Source organism: Hemibagrus wyckioides, linkage group LG13 (assembly GCF_019097595.1).
Source record: "Hemibagrus wyckioides isolate EC202008001 linkage group LG13, SWU_Hwy_1.0, whole genome shotgun sequence".
Lineage (NCBI taxonomy): Eukaryota > Metazoa > Chordata > Actinopteri > Siluriformes > Bagridae > Hemibagrus > Hemibagrus wyckioides.
The window spans coordinates 22674348-22694516 of record NC_080722.1 but is presented as its reverse complement, the minus strand read 5'-3'; the positions used below and the strand labels follow the sequence as shown (position 1 = coordinate 22694516).

The window sequence follows — 20169 nt, the reverse complement described above, 5'->3', positions numbered from 1 at the left end:
AATCCACTTTGCTACTCTTTGCAGTAGTGTTATAGTCTATGTGTCTCCTCAGGACCACCACTTTATATGTTCCCATCGAAATTTCAGTCATTCATCTGAGGACGGTCTTTCTCTCTAAGTAGAGGTCTGAATGGACTGCTTTGAATTTTGTTGTTGAGACATCATGAGAATTCACGTTTAGAAAAGATTGACTTTTAATGTAAGTTCTCCAAATGACAAAAATTTAAGCATCTTAATGTGAAGAAAAAATTATTAGCTAAGGGGGATATGCTACCACTTGTCTAATAATCACAAGGAAAATATTAAGGTGGCACCAACACCATGCCCTTTTTAGTAGCTAGTTATATATTTACTGTGCATTTATACAAAGTCTGTATTTCTGTATCTTGTTTGTATGATGTGTTTTTTCCTCTCTTCCTATTCCTTTTTTTTTCCCGAATATTGCTTCCACCTGTGTCTTGCTCTGGTGTTGCCTCAATCTGTGTGTATGCACGTCTTTGTTTGTATTGTGGTCACAAAGCTTCATATGTGTTTAATTCCAGCCCAAGTCTTTTGTGGTTATGTTAGTTTCAGGTTGTTAACTCCAGCCTACCTAGTTAGAGAACAACTTTGGATTTGTATTTCTGTTTTCCATATTAGCAATATATTGTGAGAAGGTGGTGCCTTGGGTACTCTTGATAACTAACAGCTCCAGAGTTTTGTACATTCTGCCTGTCTTCATGTGGGTTTCCTCCAGGTTCACCAGTTTCCTCCCACTGTACAAAAACAGGTAGGTAGTTGGAATATTTTTAATCCATAGTATGTGTGAATGCATGTGTGAAATTTTTTTTTTTAAAAACATCTCTGATAAGGGCTTAGTGGCCCTAGTGATCCTCACTTTTGCATCGTACCTATGTGGTTGGGGGTTCAATTCTGAAATACTAAATCCTGCATTACTACAGCTGAGGCAATTATTCACTCATTTTGGTCTCTTCTCAGTTCGAATGACTTGTACTTACAAATCGACTGCATTAGTCATCTGGGCTGATTTCCCACTTTGATATTTAACATTTAAGTGAGCTGCTTCATCTGTGCGGTGTGTTTTAGCACTAATGGATGACTTACTGTCAGCAAGCACTTTGCAAGGGCTTCTCTGGTTACATAATTGGCTTACAACAAGAGGAATTGTTTGATATTTGTTTTCTTTGGTGGGCCTTTTTTGGCTCCGGGCAATGCCCAAGTTCACAAAAGAAATGAGCCACCATCAGTCCTGGGGGTTTTACTTCACATTTATCTTGGCTGCCGGATGCATTGCACTTCAATGACACCGTGCAGACAGTTCCAGCTTTTTGTTTTACCACCATCCATCTCCTTGCCTGTCTCACTTTCCCCTTCAGAGAATGACAAGTTCAGAATATATGTTTTTCTATTTTTTCTTATTTATATTTTTTTGTGGGCTTCTCTTGAGTGTATAACAGGTTGCCACCTTGTTGTGAGGTGCAGGGGGTCTCATACAACTATGATATACCTTATACAACCCCAAAATACTATTTAGCCCTAATCAATGATACCACAGAGGCAACAATGGGTGAAATACATCATTTGTCTCCTGTCAGGCTTCTTGCCAGAGCAGAGTAGTGGATTAGCATTCCTTCTAAATCTCATTATATATTTATATGTATATATATATATATATATATATATATATACACTATATTGCCAAAAGTACTCGCTCATCCATCCAAATAATCAGAATCAGGTGTTCCAATCACTTCCATGGCCACAGGTGTATAAAATCAAGCACCTAGGCATGCAGACTGTTTTTACAAACATTTGTGAAAGAATGGGTCGCTCTCAGGAGCTCAGTGAATTCCAGCGTGGAACTGTGATAGGATGCCACCTGTGCAACAAATCCAGTCGTGAAATTTCCTCGCTCCTAAATATTCCACAGTCAACTGTCAGCTGTATTATAAGAACGTGGAAGTGTTTGGGAATGACAGCAACTCAGCCACAAAGTGGTAGGCCACGTAAACTGACGGAGCGGGGTCAGCGGATGCTGAGGCGCATAGTGTGAAGAGGTCGCCAACTTTCTGCAGAGTCAATCGCTACAGACCTCCAAACTTCATGTGGCCTTCAGATTAGCTCAAGAACAGTGCGCAGAGAGCTTCATGGAATGGGTTTCCATGGCCGAGCAGCTGCATCCAAGCCATACATCACCAAGTGCAATGCAAAGCGTCGGATGCAGTGGTGTAAAGCACGCCGCCACTGGACTCTAGAGCAGTGGAGACGCGTTCTCTGGAGCGACGAATCGCGCTTCTCCATCTGGCAATCTGATGGACAAGTCTGGGTTTGGCGGTTGCCAGGAGAACGGTACTTGTCTGACTGCATTGTGCCAAGTGTAAAGTTTGGTGGAGGGGGGAGTATGGTTTGGGGTTGTTTTTCAGGAGCTGGGCTTGGCCCCTTAGTTCCAGTGAAAGGAACTCTGAATGCTTCAGCATACCAAGACATTTTGGACAATTCCATGCTCCCAACTTTGTGGGAACAGTTTGGAGCTGGCCCCTTCCTCTTCCAACATGACTGTGCACCAGTGCACAAAGCAAGGTCCATAAAGACATGGATGACAGAGTCTGGTGTGGATGAACTTGACTGGCCTGCACAGAGTCCTGACCTCAACCTGATAGAACACCTTTGGGATGAATTAGAGCGGAGACTGAGAGCCAGGCCTTCTCGTCCAACATCAGTGTGTGACCTCACAAATGCACTTCTGGAAGAATGGTCAAAAATCCCCATAAACACACTCCTAAACCTTGTGGACAGCCTTCCCAGAAGAGTTGAAGCTGTTATAGCTGCAAAGGGTGGACCGACGTCATATTGAACCCTATGGATTAGGAATGGGATGTCACTTAAGTTCATATGCGAGTCAAGGCAGGTGAGCGAATACTTTTGGCAATATAGGGTATATATGTATATATATATATATATATATATATCAGTGGTGGGCCATGCATTTCACACCTAGGCCTTCACTGGTGTCCTCCTAAAATTCTGCGATTCTCCATAAACTGTACAAAAATTCGTGATCTCCTCAGTCCCCTGTAAATTTCATATGAAAACGGCGGCAGAGGATCAGAGGACAAGTGTGTGTGTGATCAGGAAGACTCTATTTGGCTTGTTATACACATCTATGCAATACAGTGGAATGCTGCAATAAGTTTACCATCCTACCCTGTTAGTCAAACCTTTATTTAATTTAATTTTAATTTAATTTTATTAATTAATTAATTTTTTACTATTATACCCTCATTGGGTGCTGAGCCCCCCTTAAATGAAAATTCTAGAATCGCCCCTGGAAGCCACGGCAATAGATACTAATCAACCGTTAAATAGCAAAGTAAAAAAGAAATTAGTCTACAGTATTTCACACCTCACAAGGAATAGTCCATTTTATTACAGTTACTGTTCTCAAAAAAGACATTCTTGATGCCATATGCAGCAAACTGCAATCTCCAGAGCACGCAGCATCCGAAATGAGATGCAGTGAATATAGAAACAATGTATATATGCTGTTCGCTGCCTCTGACTACTTGTAAGGACTCGCTGGATGCGTGAGTGTCTGAATCCATAAGCAGATATTTATTGAAGACAGCAGGCAGAATTGTAAACAGGTCAGCAGGCAAAGAGTCAAAACCGGAAAAGCAAAACACTAGGCGATCAAAACAGAAACAAAAAACTCGTAATCAAGGCAAACAGGCAAGGATCATACACATCAAAGATTAATCAGGCAATAAGCAAGGCTTGGTACGTGACACTCGGAAACGATACTTCGCGTACAATAGAGGGAGCACGCTGCTTAAAAGACCTAGAAACTGGAAACCAGTTGTACACTGTCAATATTCGGGTGAGGGCTCCCTCTAGTGGTCTGGATCTGTATGCACAGTGACACTACTCCAATTATCCAATCGAAAGAACGGGAAATTGCTGACGTAAATCTGATTGGTTAATGTAACAATTTCATTGCCACTTATTTTAAGCTCCAGGTGCCTGCACTATTGATTCTGAAAGCCTTGAGGCAGACTTTCACCCTGGCGACACATGATGTCAGCCACTGGCTGAAATATGATTGGATAAATACGCCTTTCATAAATATACACTACTGGAAGCAGCGCAACCGAGAGAAAAGTTATAAAATGTAGAGAATAGAGTATTGGGAATAATCTAATACACATTCATGGGAAAGATATATTGAATATATTAAAATGCAAGTCAGATGCTCGATTGGATTGAGATCTGGGAAATTTGGAGGCCAAGCCAACACTTCAAACTTCTTGCTCTGCTCATCAAACCATTCCTGAACCATTTTTTGCTTTGTGGCACGGCACATTATCCTGATGAAAAAGGCCACATCCATCAGGGAATACAGTTTCCATGAAAGGGTGTACATGGTCTGCAATATTGCTTAGGTAGGGTACGTGACAAAGTAACATCCACGTGGATGGCAGGACCCAAGGATTTCCCAAAGTATGACACTGCCTCCGCTGGCTTGCCTTCTTCCCATAGTGCATCCTGGTGCCATGGGTTCTGCAGGTAAGTGACGCACATATTGCCCAGCCATCCACGTGATGTAAAAGAAAATGTGATTCATCAGACCAGGCCACATTCTTCCATTGCACTGTGGTCCAGTTCTGATGCTCACGTGCCCATTGTCGGCACTTTTGGTGCTGTACAGGGGTCCGCATGGGCACGCAACAAACTGCAAAAAAACTTTCTATCAGAACCAGCATTAACTTCTTCAGCAATTTGCGCAACAGTACCTCGTCTGTTGGTTTAGATCACAACTCATACTTGAGTTGCAACATTCAGGGCATATACTTGAGTTGAAACACACGACAGTGGCAAGAAAAAACTCCCTGTGATGATATGAGGAAGAAACCTTGAGAGGAACCAGGCTCAGAAGCAAACCTAATCTTTATTTGGGTGACACCTGACAGTAAATAATCTAAATGTAACTATATAATGGTCTTTCGACATCAGCAACCAAGGGCTTATGGGGAACTGTTAGGTCAGTGTAGTTTCTGAGTTCATTATAGATTATAATTCCTTGCTGTTGCAAGCTGACAGATGTAACGGCACATCCGTGATGGTGTGATAGTCCCCAAGTGGCTCTGTCCACCACTGACTCCTGGTCACAAGCTGTCCACAAAGTATCACCAAGTGAAGAGACTCCAACCAGGGATAAAGACAGTGGTCACACTAGAAACTCAGAACACTGGGAGCTTGGGAGTGGGATGTATAGCTCGACAGAGAAAGACAGAGAGAGAGAAATATATTAAATATGTTTGTGATCATGTGATGTTTAAAGAAAATGTAGATTATGTGTAAAGTGCAGGCAGGGACTCTGGCAAGACTAGCTATGACAGCATAACTAAAAGGGAGAGCCAGAAGGTGACAGACATGAAGGCTTCCTGGGACACAAAGCGCCCAACCACTTCACAGTCAGCAAATCTGAGGGTGGTAAGGCGACAGCATCCAAACACCCCAGAACACCAAACACTCTATGCCCATGAACCTTCCAGATCTGCTCCTTTACCTAAGAAAAACTATACACTGAAAGCTTGACTAAACAAATGTGTCTTCAGTCTATACTTAAAAATTGAGACTATCTGAATTCTGAACACTAATTGGAAGGCTGTTCCATAACTGTGGGGCTTTGTAAGAAAAAGCTCTGGCCCCTGCTGTAGCCTTTGCTACTTGAGGTACTAATAAATAACCTGCATGCTTTGATCAGAGCAGGCATGGCAGTTTAGAAATAACCAAAGATCGTTCAGGTATTGTGGCGCAAGAGCATTTAGTGCTTTATAGGTCAGTAATAGTATTTTATATTCAATGAATGTTAGTCCTATGTAGGTATGATCATAACTGCTGTGCTACAGCCTTTTCTAGGATCTTGGAGATAAATGGCAGGTTTAATATTGGCCTATAGTTGGACAACTGACTGGGGTCGAGGTCTGGTTTTTACTGATATATACATGTCAGGCAAAATAGTTTTTATAATGTATGTGAATAGAAAAGCAGATTCATAAATTGGCTTAAGACATTTGCAATATTATTCCATATATTGCACTTTTCCTCTCTTTTGCTTGAACAAGTGAATCTATTGCTATTTTTATTTTAACTATTTATATTCAACTTTTGTGACAATCAGTTGAAAAGCATGTCATACAGTGCATGGTTGTGCATGTGAAATAAAATTTTAATTAGAAATATTGATTAAACTGAAGATCACATTATGTTGTAACTTTAGAGTATATTTGCTCAGGCAGGGAAACCTCCAAACTGTGCTGGCTTCCAGACATACAGATCCACAGTCAGGCTTCACAGCTATAATTTTCTGTCTCTCTCAACATAAAGTGAACTTTGCATGACACCAAAGTAAACAGTAAGGAGCCGGTTGTGTTTATTGGTAGAAGCTGCTGCGCAAGAGTGGTGACAGGAACACATGGGCAAGGACAAGGGCAGAATCCCAAATCCATCAGCACTTCAATGCAGAATATCCTCTGCAGCCTTGTTATGAGCCCTTTCTTCCCCCACCTGTCCTCCATGTCAGTCAGGTTTGGTTTCATGGGGCAGATGGTGAACTGCTGGAAACACACCCAAGCATGATGGCATGGGGGAAAAGATGCTCAAGAACACTGCTGACAACCAAACAACTAACTTTTAATGGAACAGCACAAATGCAAGGACAATTGTTTGTAATCCTTTAATTGACTCTAATTTTATTTGAAATATAGATTTGTACATGTAAAAAGATATGAGCACATTGCATATTCAAATAAAAAGAATATACAAGTGATGGCATAGCAATGCCAAAAAAGAGAAGACATGAAAAGAGATGAAAGCATGTTTTGGGAACACGACTTGACTTACTTCATGGCTGCCCTTCATATTATATAAGGTTGGGTTCCTTCTAAATCTGATTGCTCTCAAGGTTTCTTCCATACATCATCTCGGAGAGTTTATCCTTGTCATAATCGCCTCATTACGGATGCCTTTAAATGTTATATCCTGAATTTATATATTACTGTAAAGTTTCTTTGCAATAGTGTTTAATGTTGATACTGTTATATAAATACACTAGCAGTATAAATACAATAGTGATATAAATACACACACACACACACACACACGCACACACACACACACACTAAGGAGCAATATAAAATAGCCAGTCCACTTTCCTAGGTATTTTGGAGGCAGGAGGAAACCAGAGAACATGGAAGAACCAGTCATAGTAACCCAAGCTTAGGATCAAACAGGGAGACATGATGCAGCATGTTTTGTCACACTAATGGTACAGTAATAGTTTCTTTGTTGTACTTGTTAGAAATGCGCTAACTTTTGGAAGCACTGGAATAAAAATGTACCTGTTGTTCTCTTAAAAAGTCCCTGGGTAACAGAAAGTGAATCAGGGTTTTTGAGAGGCACTAGGAACTGAACCATAAATCATCCTCTTCTCTGTTCTGAAACCAAAACTTATCAGTCCTTCTTATATTATGTCCTGTTGATGTTCATTCTTAATTTATTAATGCTAATATACTAGTGTTACCTGATGATATTTACATGTCTTTTTTAAAGCATTTAGCTCCTCCCTTGCAAGAGATTTTACTACTGCTTGTTATCGAGCCAAGCAATCGCAGGTAACAGAGGCCCTACACAAACCCACCCGAGGCTGAGGTTATGCACTTCATGGAGGATTGACTTTATATTGGCTCACATAAAGCACTGCTTGCTTTCCCAAAGTGGGTTACCATGGCAGCAGCTAAACTGATGTGTTTCTTTCCTTCCTTTCTAGAGTCAGCACTGAGATGGTCACAATCCGGTCAGCATGGCTTTTGGCAAGAACGTGTAGGTGTGCTTGGAAAAGTGCTCCTCTGAGGCTTTTTGGATCATTAATAAAACGTAATTGCAGCTAGCCAAGCTGTTATCGGCTTCTCCTTCAACAAGCCACGCGGCATGAAACTTGAGATCCGCCACTCGTTTAGGCCATGTTGGTCAGTGCAGCGTTTGTATAAACACTTTATAAATCCTTCATATGAGGTTGTAGGAGCTCAACAGCCTGCAGCTTTTTTATGCTTATTTTAAAAACGAGGCCATCTTAGATGTTTCATGAGGTTTATTAAAGAACTGACAAAAATGTGCAGCCTGGATTGTGAATTCATGATTTGCCTTTTTTGAATTATGGCCTTTGTCTGTTCTAAGGAAAATATACATGTTTCATTTTTTTTTTTTTTTTGGGTGGGGGAAACGGTGCCAGCCACACAGAAATCCAGGGCTGTTTGGTAGGAAAGTACTAATCCGTCCTTCAAACGATAGCGTCCTAACTGTACATCACCCCAGCCTTGCAGTCTAGGGCCAGGAACAGATCTGCCAGTCCATGTAAACACTGGCCTGCTACCACTGTGTGAATAAGTCTGTCGTTTATTCACTATTTCTCTTTGTTCTGTACAAAAATTCTCAATAAGAGTCACGATTTAAGAAGCATCTCAAACTCCTCTCAACAACTCTAGAAAATTAAAATCTTTATTACCTATATTTAAACACTAATAGACACATAAATAGGAATTCTGTTAAAATGTTCTTACCACTGACCTTCTTCCCCATTACTTGGTGCACGCAGTTAAAAACATCACAAATGAGATTAGATGTGCCATCATTCACTCTTCCATTTCTAAGGTGGCCGTTTTGATGAGGATCCAAGAGAACACAACAGATGGTGTGTAAAGTTCAGGCCAAGCAACAAGGGGCCCATTAGGAAATCGGCAACACATCAGGGCCATTACTGCTGAAGTTTTATAGCCTATGTCTTCCATATGTATGCAATGTACCCTCCACTTTCAGCTGTGAATACTACTTACATTTGTGAAAGATAAGAGCTGTGCTGTCATTGGATAACAGTCATCAGATGGTATGGGTAGATGGAGAATGTGGACACTGGAATTCTGTCCTGTGCTGAGATCAGAGTTGTTATGGTAAAAGTTCTGATTTTTGTTATTCTGAAAAAATCTATGTGAATTATAGACACATTCATTTGTGCAAATGAAAAGTTTAATACAAGTCAAAAGTGAGCAGTTGTCCTTCCTTGTTTACTGGTATTTATACGATGTTAAAAGAAGTTTTAATAAGCCTAAATAGAAGCTCTGTTGTCATGCAAGCTTTGCTGCAGTGGTCCCTCACCTCACAGTTCCAGGGTCCTAATAATGTCTGCATGGGATCCTCTAGGTTCTTCAGTTTCCTCCCTCGCTTGTCTTGCGCCTTGTTTCTATCCTTTCTCACACCCTGGCTTCAGATCCACAGTGACTAGAAGAACAATGCTGACAGTGATGATGATTTGTAGCACAATGATGACCCAAGATAAGCCTACAGGAAAGGATGCAAATACAAGCACATGCTAGGTGCAAGGACTCTCATTTACTTAGTTAGTTAGTGTTTAATTAATGCTCAGTCTGTGTCTCACACATGGGGTATAACCATGACATGATTTAAAAAAACACATTCTCTTCTGCTATGGATATGAATTAAGAAATGAGGGGTATTATTTGGGGGTACTACAGAAATCACAATATTTTTTTGCTTTTCAGTTACCATTAGTGGAAGGCATTTAAATATGGAAAAAATTACGAAGATTTGGTAGACCAGTTTGGGTCTATTTTTTCTTTTCTTTGCATTCCAGAAAGCATGCCTGTCTTATGGAATCTTTTAGTGCAGGTCAAGTTTGCATAGTGTCTTTGAGTAGAGAAACTAATGGACACTCAGCTGCTCACTGTGTTTGTACCATCCTGTTAAGTCTGTTCACTGTGGATGTTGGCCTGGGCTTGTGTCGGATGGCACAGGAGACAATTTCCATTGTCCGTCATAACCCTTCTAATCATTGTTTTTTACAATGTTTTACTGGATAATATGTAGCACCTTTTTACTATCTCCTACTCACAGCATAATTAGAACAGGAATGTGTAATGTCAAGTATAATTGGTGGTGGGGTTTGGCCTCCAGTCTCCAAACAGATATAAAGGCAAAGGGATTTATAAAACCTGCATTGATTTTCCTCCTCACTCCCATTTGATCACTTTCAATTCTCATTCTGCTATAGATGGTAAGCAAAATTATATATTTAGTTGCATTTACAAAGGTCCGTTTTGGTATTTTAATGACCACAAATAAAACCTACACAATTCCCACAAAAGAAATGTGCAAGAATAAAAAATTACAAATTTACGAAGGATAAAAGATTTGTTTTTTACTTACAAAAATAATGATTTCTTTATGTGCCTTTGGTGTGCATTTCTTGTGTTTTGACTTCCAGCTGACTTAAGGAACTATGCAGAAACCTGTGTTAGTGTCTCAATCCATTTAGCACTTACACTAACCATCCCTGTATTGTTGATTTAGCTTAACACTGAAGGATATACTATGTTCTTCTCCTAGGCATCTTGCTTGTTTTACCACAGGGCCTCCCAGATTTTTGTTTCTTTGTGGAATTGAAGCCACCCAGCCACCCTTACACAGAATGAATTTTAATGTCTAGTGGAAACCGAAACACACAAGCTTGTTCATTTATAGGCCAAACACACTCGTGTAGAACTGTATAGGTTTTACAAATATGATGCAAAACAAAATTACTTTTTTTTTCAAAAAGAAGGTTAGACATTCAGATATACAGTACATCATTCTTCAGTTGCAGTCTTTATAAAACTCTTCAGATTTCTTTCATTACTGTAACATTCTCTTCTAATCTTATTTGTATTCCCACCTGTGAACACACAGTGTGGAAAGGGAAGTCCATTGGAATCTTAATGACATAATTCAGTCTTCATATAGACTCGAACACACACACAGACTGTATAACTATTGGTAGTATGATTCACATAAACACTATAAATAGTTCACTGATCCTCAACTTCTAGGCACTAGCCAGTACATGCAGTTATTCTGTTTTTTGTTACTACTAAAAGCCAGAAGGAGTTTTTTCCATTGTTAGTGGTTGAATTGATTATGTTTTATATTCTTTATACTGTTATGTATTAAGCTTGGTTATAGTTTATAAGTTGTGACTAAGAAATAATAAATGGGATAGTAATAATTATTCAGATGTTCAATGATGTTCATCCATCCATTTTCTGTAGCACTTACACAGGGAATCCTGAAAGTCTACCCCAGGAGATTTGGGGCACAAGGTGCCTGAACACATCACATGGCCGAATCACACACAGTCACATGCCAAGAAACCGAGTGAAACCCTAGTAGTAGTAGTGGCATGGGAGACCATGCCAACTCTACACAGCTGGGTGGAGATGGGAACCCCCAAGATGTGAGGCTAACCTAAGCCACCGTTCACAATGGAATCTATATATACTAGCAGTAAGCTGATTTGCCAGTAATACAGAATACAACTGAGCCATTGAAAAACTTGTAACAGTTTTCATCCACTAATGCACCATCTGTTGCACTACTCCATCTGACCAAATGAGGCACAAACAGGATGTTGTGTGAGTGATTTCTGATGACTCACATATATTCCAGCTGTAGACAATCTCTTTCTGTAATTTATGCTGCGCTTTTAAGGTTTTTGTTTGACTCACCATCATAGATCACTACTGCTAATAGGTGGAAATGACAATGGTTACACTTAATCTTACACTACATCTACACTGAACCTCTATTTTCAATTACAAATACAAGAAATGTACTTTTCTTTGTTAAATACCAGGTTTTTGTCTGTTTGTTATTGGATTTCAGCAACGTGGTCCACTACGAGTCTCTGTATAAATAGTTACTATAGAAATAATACCATATCAGAATAAGTGCATTAATAAAACTGCCCAAGCTGCCATTGTAGAAAACACTTCTTTCATTCTGGCCAGAGTAGAAAATTCATTAATGCAGTGGTATAGTTCTGATTAGCAAGATGAACAACCTTCACAACATTTAAGACCTCACCTTTTCCACACGTTCCACACATGTTCCACAGTAGCTACAGTGAAACTGAGGTTTTAAGCCCACCCACCACTGTTTGTTTACCATGTGCCAATGTGTCTTATCAGTCAACGCATGTCGTGACGTGTGTGTGTATGTATATGTGTATTTCACGGCAGTTTGTGAAGAGGAGGAGGGGGTGTCAGATGGCCGGGTTCATTTCCGGATAATTCTCTGCTGTCAGGAGACATCAATATGGCAGTGCCAGAGGCCTCCTGGGAAGGAGCAGGTAGAAAGTGCTGAAAGCTGCGAGATGTGGGTCCAGGCATGTTTTAAACACGTGGATGTTGAGGCAGCTTTCTGAGGTTTCACCAGCGTAGAATGTGGGAGCTAACAATATACATATATTATATATGTGTGTGTGTGTATAGAGTGTAGAGTGGGATGGAATATCTAGTGTCTAATATATAACATACAAGACAAGGCAGAGACAGTGTACACATTAGAAAAAATATTTGTTTGTCACATATACATTACAGCACAATGAAATGCTTTTCTTCACATATCCCAACTTAGAAAAGTGGGGTCAGAGGCAAAAAGTAGCATAAAGCTTGCTAACCTTCCAATCAACCCGGAGCCTTAACCATTTGAGCAACTACTGCCTAAATTACATTAGTCTGACTGGCATAGCCCAGGAACAATGAACAAAAACAGAGCTTCAGAAGAGTAACATGTATAGTATCATACCAGTAGGGTGAAACTGAGAAGACTGGATACAACACATGAATGTAGACCATGCTAACAGGGAGAATATACACTGTAACAGAAAACAATGCATGTGTATAGATAGAAGTAACACCAGACACCTAGAAGAACTGACCCTTATTAAGACGTAAGAATAGTCCATGTGAGTGAAGAATAAAGTTATAGCCATACAATATGTGCTAAGCAGTACCTATAGTAACTTTATTAGATTATGGGGTGTACTGTACTTTCCTATAATGCAGGACATGCCAGAATTAAAAGTTACATTCAGTGAACAGACCTTGTATTCAACAGTCTGTCAATCAAAGATGAAAAGGAAATGAGAAATTACACCAAGTCTGAAAACATAAAATGCCAGAGCTCCAATTAATCCCCTCATTCTACTTTAACAATACTTGTATTTTCCCTGCACATATTTTTTTTATAATAACAGCAATGCTCGTTGCTCATTTAATTCCTTTTAGGTGCTCAGTGTTCTAATAATAAAGGAGGAGGCCACTGAAACAAGAACTGATCACTGACCAGAGATCTTTTCAGCACTCTCCCTTGGATAAATTAAACAGGTGAGCACAAGAATATGTTTCTGTGTGTAGTATTATTAATTTCCATTTCTCTCGAAACAAAATACTGATATAATTTGCCATTTGCCAAACACAATGAATCATGATTAATTAAAGAGCTGTGAGGTTAGTATGTGTTAGTATGCATTTTATGATGTTTAATAGAAAGTAGATGCGTGAGAGCAGGCAGAAAGAGACCAAAAGACTAAAGACTTGATCAATACTACCATCTAGTGATGGCGCTTGCTACTAGAGAGGATTTCTTGGTTCACAATTTCTTTTTAATCATATAGTTTACAGTAATAGAAGGGAAATGATTTATAATCGCACTATCCAGTGTTACCCAGATGAGGATGAGTTCCCATTTGAGTCTCAAGGTTTCTTCTTCATATCATCTCAGGGAGTTTTTCCTAATCACCTTTACCTCTGGCTTACTCATAAGCAGTAAACTGATACATTTATACAAGCAAGCAGAAGATTAAAACCGCCAAAGACTAATAAATTAGTATGCATCCTCTGTTTAAAGCATACCAAAAAAGTTTAAATATACAATGTATCCAAATATGAAAATACAACAGTTTCATTCTTAAACACTATTTTAAAAAATGGGCTAATGTTGCTTCCTTTCTTCAATGGCATAATATCACTAATGCATATATAATATGCTAAGCCAAAGAGATTAAAACTGACCATAAACACAAAACAAAACCAGTGCATGACACTTGACTGTGTATTTAAGTCACAGCATGAACCTTGCACATTGAGGCCCATCTCAATGGCTCCCTATAGGCCAGGAATCAGTATATTGTATACATGAGTCGGGGAACTGCTAAGGGCCCTGACTCACTACACACTGTGACTCTGATGGGACTCTTACAGCTATGATAATTAGTCACTTTAAAACTTGAACATGTGTTTGCTTGATAACATGGATATCTGTCATGGTGCTTCAAACAGGATTGTTGGCTAAATAGTTTATTTAATTTTTTACATTTAACACTTAAAAATTGTTAGACTAAATACAGTTATTTATTTATTTATTTATTTATTTATTTATTTATTTATTTATTTATTTATTTATTTATCAAAATTGGGTTTGTAGAAATGATGAAGCATCATGAAGGTGTTGTGAAAAAGATCTTATAAAATTGCGGTTTTGACAGGTAGTAAAAATAAATTGACCCGGTGCCTAGACGTTGTAAATCAGCAGATGAACAAGTTCTCCATGTTGTTTCTTTTTGGGGGTTTTTCACACAGTGATGTGTATCATTATGTTTTAATCGTCATTTATACAGTGCTTTAAACAATGCACTGGACTTTGTCATAAAGTAGCTTCACAGAAATAATTATATTCTTGATGTAAGTTATATAAAATTAGGGTTTCAGTTCAATATCAAGTAAGGTGGTATGGAAATTCTAATTCAATTTAATTTTAATTCAATTTATCTGTATAGCACTTCTAACAACTGACATTGTCTCAAATCAGATTTACAGAAATAGAGAAATAGAATAAAAATTATTTTATTTGGTTTTAAATAATTTTAAGTTTAAAATTAAATTAATATTTATTCAAGATTCAAAGAACTTTATTAATCCAATGGAGAAATTTCTTTGCCATGTTACAGTTGCTATAATGAAAATAAAAAAATATATGAGAGAAAGAAAGAAATATATACACTGTTTTATAAACTGTAAAATAGAATAAATAAATAAAAATACTGTACAAATACTGTACAAATACTATTGTAGAGCTGTAATATTGCACACAAGGATTGTAAATTGGTGATAATTTTAACAGATGATAATGGTAAAGTTGTTATCCCTAATAAACAAGCATGAGGAAATTGTGGCAAGGAAATAATACCTGTGATTATATGAGGAAGAAACCTTGAGTTGTTCATTAATTTAGCCCTGTGATAGTCAGGAGTTTACCCCCCAGTACACATTCACACAGTAGTAACAAAACCAGAAAGAATAGCTGTAGCTGTTCTTCTCCCTAGAGCAGGGAAGCACCAGGACCTCGGCTGTGGCTGCAGGACTGAGAAAAATTTGAGCAGAACACACTGCTGAACTCTCCTTCAATGAGTGATGAAACATCTTAAGGATTATAAAGCTTGATCAGATGCATTACTCTGAGACATTTGCAGTATAATGATGCATGGACAGAGTAGGAAAATCCCACACAACAGTTCTGGGGTGATCCTTAGTCAGTGTGCCTTCGACCATACGTCATCACCGCATCCCTACGTTTACCTAACACACTGAAGGGAGACCTGACTGCACACAGATAACACATAGCAAACTGCAACAAAACACTGTACTGCTCTCAACCAGTGGTACACACAGCTTTTCAGTGTGCATTGACGTCATTTGTTAATATTCACACCATTTGCTTTAACGGCTACAAATAGCAGAATGAATTTCTGTAACCAGGCAGGAATGTGTATTCATTTGCTTGGAGTTATTCTTATTTCATTCATGCTTTGTCTGAATTCTTCTTCTTCTTCTCATGATGATGATGATGATGATGATTGTAGGCTGATAATAATTATTTCATTTCATTTTCATTCTCTTTTTTTGCGTATGGAGTTCTTCACTTACTTGTGTTCTTTTGGGTTTAAGTAAGTAAGTTTTTCATGTAGAAAAATATTCAAAACTTAACTGTTGCATTGCAACTTTATTTTAGGATCGGCAGGAACGGCAGAACTCTATTGTGGTTTTGGTTGAAAACCATATCGTGTGTGCTCCTGCACGCTCAACGAGCACACAAGGTAAACTGACTGCCATTTAAGTGCTACCCACTACAGTCCAGCTTGATCGGTGCAGTCCCGCATCACGTGACCTCATGTTATCCTGGTGCAAGCTGCGCGCTGAGGTTTAATGTGAATGCACTCGACACCTCTGTCATTGGCCATGGCTTTGCTAAGAAGTCTTTATCTTTTTGAGATCCTTGCCTTGCAGCTGGTGTTACTTTTCAGCGTGCTGTCTGCTTATGTTTATGAAATGCCAGAAGCGCGCGTAATTACAGATGTGCCCAAGCAGCGCACACTGAATGACGCGCTCCAGGTCCGAGATGTTGGGCGTCATGTAGTGCGCACAAAAGCGCCGCGCTTTATGATGGAGCTGTACGAGGAACATCTCAGAAACCCTGCGACTTTGCAGGATAACATCGTGAGGAGCTTCGCAGGTTCGTAAAAACCCTTACCCGCACTCCGATTAGTACACAGAAAACCACCATATCTAATAGATTTTTTTCATAAGCACTCATACAGTTCTTTTTCCATACCTTACTGCCATTGTCTAATATTCGCACTGTTTCAGCGCAATCAAATGGCGCGTTTCACTTTTTTAACCTGACATCATTTGGTCACCGAGAGATCATAACAAAAGCAGAATTCCGGTGGTTTCGGCGCGCGCACGCGGTTTTACCTGGACATCACTTTTACAGAGTAAGTTTTACCTTAGTTTGTTCTGAAGTAAGGCGGGTCAGACTCTCAGCTCTCTGTGGTCTCGGATTTTAGGTGGATTTGTATGAAGTGCTGGAGAGCAAAGTGAAACCCTGGCGAGGAAATCTGATCCTGTCACGTTTACTGTCTATGTACACTGAAGGATGGGAAGTGTTTAACATCACACAGACGGTGAGTTCCATGCATTCTGATACAGAGGCAAATGGATATTTGCTCTTCCACTGCCATGTTGAAGAGTGTAGCAGGGTAAAGTGATGTAATGTTTCTGTTAGGGGACAGAAGTGCTGAAATTCTGAAAGGGGTTGCAAAATGTGTCTTTTGGCTAGGGGTGTATAAACATTTGTATGCATTTCTGTCTTACCTTACAGTACAGTTGGTATAAAAGCAAGCACAAATCAACTGGTATGATATGTGAAATGTGATTATTTTCACGGTAAATAAATATGTTGTTCAGAATAAATAATCTCAACCTGAACCTAGAAATACATGAAATTATATGAATTCATTAGGATTTATAACTTTCCCAATGTTAATAAATGAAAGCACACATTAGTAATGACAAATAGTCAAAATATTAATTCACACATTTAAATAATGAAATAATGTGTAATGAGCCTGATATTTAAACCATTACATCATGCTAGTAAGATAAATGTGTGTTGAGGAGATCTTTTTTTTGTCTTACACTTTTTCTATGTCTGCTAAATGTTTCCCAGTCCTTGATTTGGAGAAAATTAATGAACTCCACTGTAGTTAGATTAAGTAAGTACTTTATAGTTTTAGAGTTTTAGTTTATAGATTTAAAACACTGATGCTTACTCTTAGTCTATGACCTTGTAAACCAGTATCAGGATGTATCTGATAGAGACTTATGTAAGTTACTCTGGATAAGGGTGTAATTCAAATGCCATAAATGTAACTGTAAATATAGAGTTCATGAGATGTGTCATAATATAAACACTCCAATTCTCCAAGCACTTGATAATTGATATAAATATATCAATGTTATAAAGTGCTTGGACTATTACTAAATGTAGTCCAAAATTGCAAAGTCATTATTTACTTTCTTCCATGAGTTCGTTGAGTCCACTTGTTGCAGCTAAAATTATTATTATTATTATTATTATTATTATTATTGAACACTTTTTCACTTTTTTTATCAGTTGACCTTTACTTAACAAACATTAAAATTGCATGTATTTCGACATATTGTGTAATAACCAACCTGTGGATGCAGTTACACAGTCCTGGCAGTAGGTGGTACTGCAAGACCTTTAGGACACCTGCTTAGCACGCCTCTGGTTTGAAATGTAATGCTGTTTATTAGACTAGCATTAGGTAAGCCTTACAACATTCTGTACAATAGCCTTTAACAAAAATGTAAGATAGTTTGCATAGGTTTGTTTCTCCAAGGCACACTTAGTAGCTTGTCCTACAATTGATAGATCCACATTCACGCTCCAGTACACTAGCAGTGCAACAGGGCTGACAAAACTGTGAATTTGTTTTCTTAATTGTATAATAGGTCACCAAGTGGATTCTCAACAGCAGCACAAATAATGGCATCTTGGTTGTTGCAACTTTAAATTCGGGACACTGGTTGGAGACGTATGTACAAAGTGCGAGAGAAACAAGTTATGAGGAAAATGATGCCTATTTGGTTGTCTACTCAAATGATGGTCGAAGAAGAAGCTCTGGTAAAGGTGACCTCAGGAACTTTCATTTTTTTAACACATATCTGTAGGTGAGCTTTTTTACGTGTATTTAAAATCTGATGACAAGATGTCCAAATTATTAAAGTATTGTAATAATTTCAGTTGGATTTCTAGATGTTGGACTTTCAATTTGATCAGAGTAACATTTCTGAAGTTTTTTGATTGCACAGGTGAAGGAGTTTCCACATCAGGTCAGAACACCGGCTTGCCCTTCGAGTTCCTCGAGTTCAAAAGCTCCCTCCAGGCTGTTGTGCGAAAGCGCAGGAGTACACATAAAAGGGCATCTGAAAATGAGCAAGTTGTAAATTGTCAAAGAACACCTCTATATGTGGACTTTGTAAAACTTGGTTGGGCCGGATGGGTAATATCACCAAGAGGCTACAACGCATATCACTGCAGTGGGTCCTGTCCATTTCCACTCAGTGGAAGTTTACATCCAACCAATCATGCCATTGTGCAATCCATAGTAAACACATTAAAACTGTCCAGCAAAGTGGGAAGGCCATGCTGCGTACCAGACAACCTTCAACCTATAAGTCTGTTGTACTTTGACGATGATGAAAATGTTGTTCTCAAACAATATGACGACATGGTGGCAGGCAGCTGTGGCTGTCACTGAATGCACTACTGTACATCATCATGTGTAGATTTTTAATATATTCCATAGGGAGTAATATAAGCGAATAAAGGGCAACACAAAACGTTATCATGATATTTGTGTTAACCCCCAAAAAATCTGTGAGTACAGTTATTTACAGAATTATTTTTTATTTTTAATGGTAAGGTAAAAACAGATTCTGGATGTATTTCCCTGATTACCACTTCATTAGGAACACCTGTACATCTAATCAGCCAATCATGTGGCAGCAGCTTCAGCTAATGCTCACATTAAATATTAGAATATAGAAACAGTGTGATTTTAGTGTGATTGAACAGAGGCATTGATGTTGGTGCAAACTCTAGAGACTGTTGTGTGTGAAACAACTGTTGTCTGTTAACAACAATCATGTCACAATTAAATTCACACAGATCAGATTTTTTTTAATGTGAACTGAAAATCTTGACATGACAGCATGGTTTATTCATTGGGATGGCATGAGTGTACTACATGAGTGTACACATGTTCCTAATAAAGTGGACAGTGTGCATATATATAAAAAAAAATCATTTGGACTGAATTAGCATGTTATAACAAAACTAGGAACACCTGTTTTTTTTCTTTTCTTTTTGTCGAAGTCAAAGATTCAGGGGTGATAAAAACCAATAATGGATATGGGTACCAATTTTCACCAATGGATGCCAGTTTTCACCGCAAGGGGTCACTAATGCCTGGAAATGATCTCCATTGAAAAAGTTTACCCCATTGTCTGAACAATAGTTTATAACGTATTTTGGCATTGGAATGGCTAAGTTTAGCGGGATATTATACTTTTGTTGTACAGATTAAATTCATGTGATTTCAGGCTAGTTTTTTGTTTGTCCTCATTTACCATTTTGTATGACGGTACAAATAGAGAATTGGTATCAGTCAAATTAATAACTAAAATAAATTTTACTATCAAGAACATACATTAACAAATGTGAAACAAAGTGAAATCAAAAGTGATTTATTTCCCCTTGTAAGCCAACTGTACACAATTCGTCAGTATCACTTAAAAAGAGGAATTCATCTTTTGCTAAACTGCATCAACTTTTGATTGCTTTTAAACAGGCTTT

At 38.5% G+C, this 20169-nt stretch overlaps 1 protein-coding gene across 2 annotated transcripts; it reads left to right on the top strand.

Annotated features, from left to right (window-relative positions):
- Positions 1–649: 649 nt before the first annotated feature.
- On the top strand, positions 650–19912 carry LOC131363381 (bone morphogenetic protein 2-like). Of its 2 annotated transcripts, none has more exons than XM_058405844.1 (8): positions 650–769; positions 12126–12235; positions 13176–13274; positions 15958–16458; positions 16593–16720; positions 16793–16909; positions 18264–18435; positions 18624–19912. In XM_058405844.1, exons 4-8 carry the CDS (start codon positions 16158–16160, stop codon positions 19070–19072), a joined length of 1167 nt encoding a protein of 388 aa, XP_058261827.1. In that variant the 5' UTR covers positions 650–769; positions 12126–12235; positions 13176–13274; positions 15958–16157; the 3' UTR covers positions 19073–19912. The 2 variants fall into 2 exon arrangements, with proteins under 2 accessions (XP_058261827.1, XP_058261826.1); XM_058405843.1 differs by having other exon boundaries at positions 18264–18441.
- The last annotated feature ends 257 nt before the right edge of the window (positions 19913–20169 follow it).

Bases quoted from the DNA above. Each gene is read 5' to 3' on its own strand.
- LOC131363381 (XM_058405843.1), top strand. From the start codon at position 16,158: ATGCACTCGACACCTCTGTCATTGGCCATGGCTTTGCTAAGAAGTCTT. The intron at 16,459-16,592 runs GTTCGTAAAAAC...GCACTGTTTCAG, and splicing joins CATCGTGAGGAGCTTCGCAG to CGCAATCAAATGGCGCGTTT. The intron at 16,721-16,792 runs GTAAGTTTTACC...CTCGGATTTTAG, and splicing joins CTGGACATCACTTTTACAGA to GTGGATTTGTATGAAGTGCT.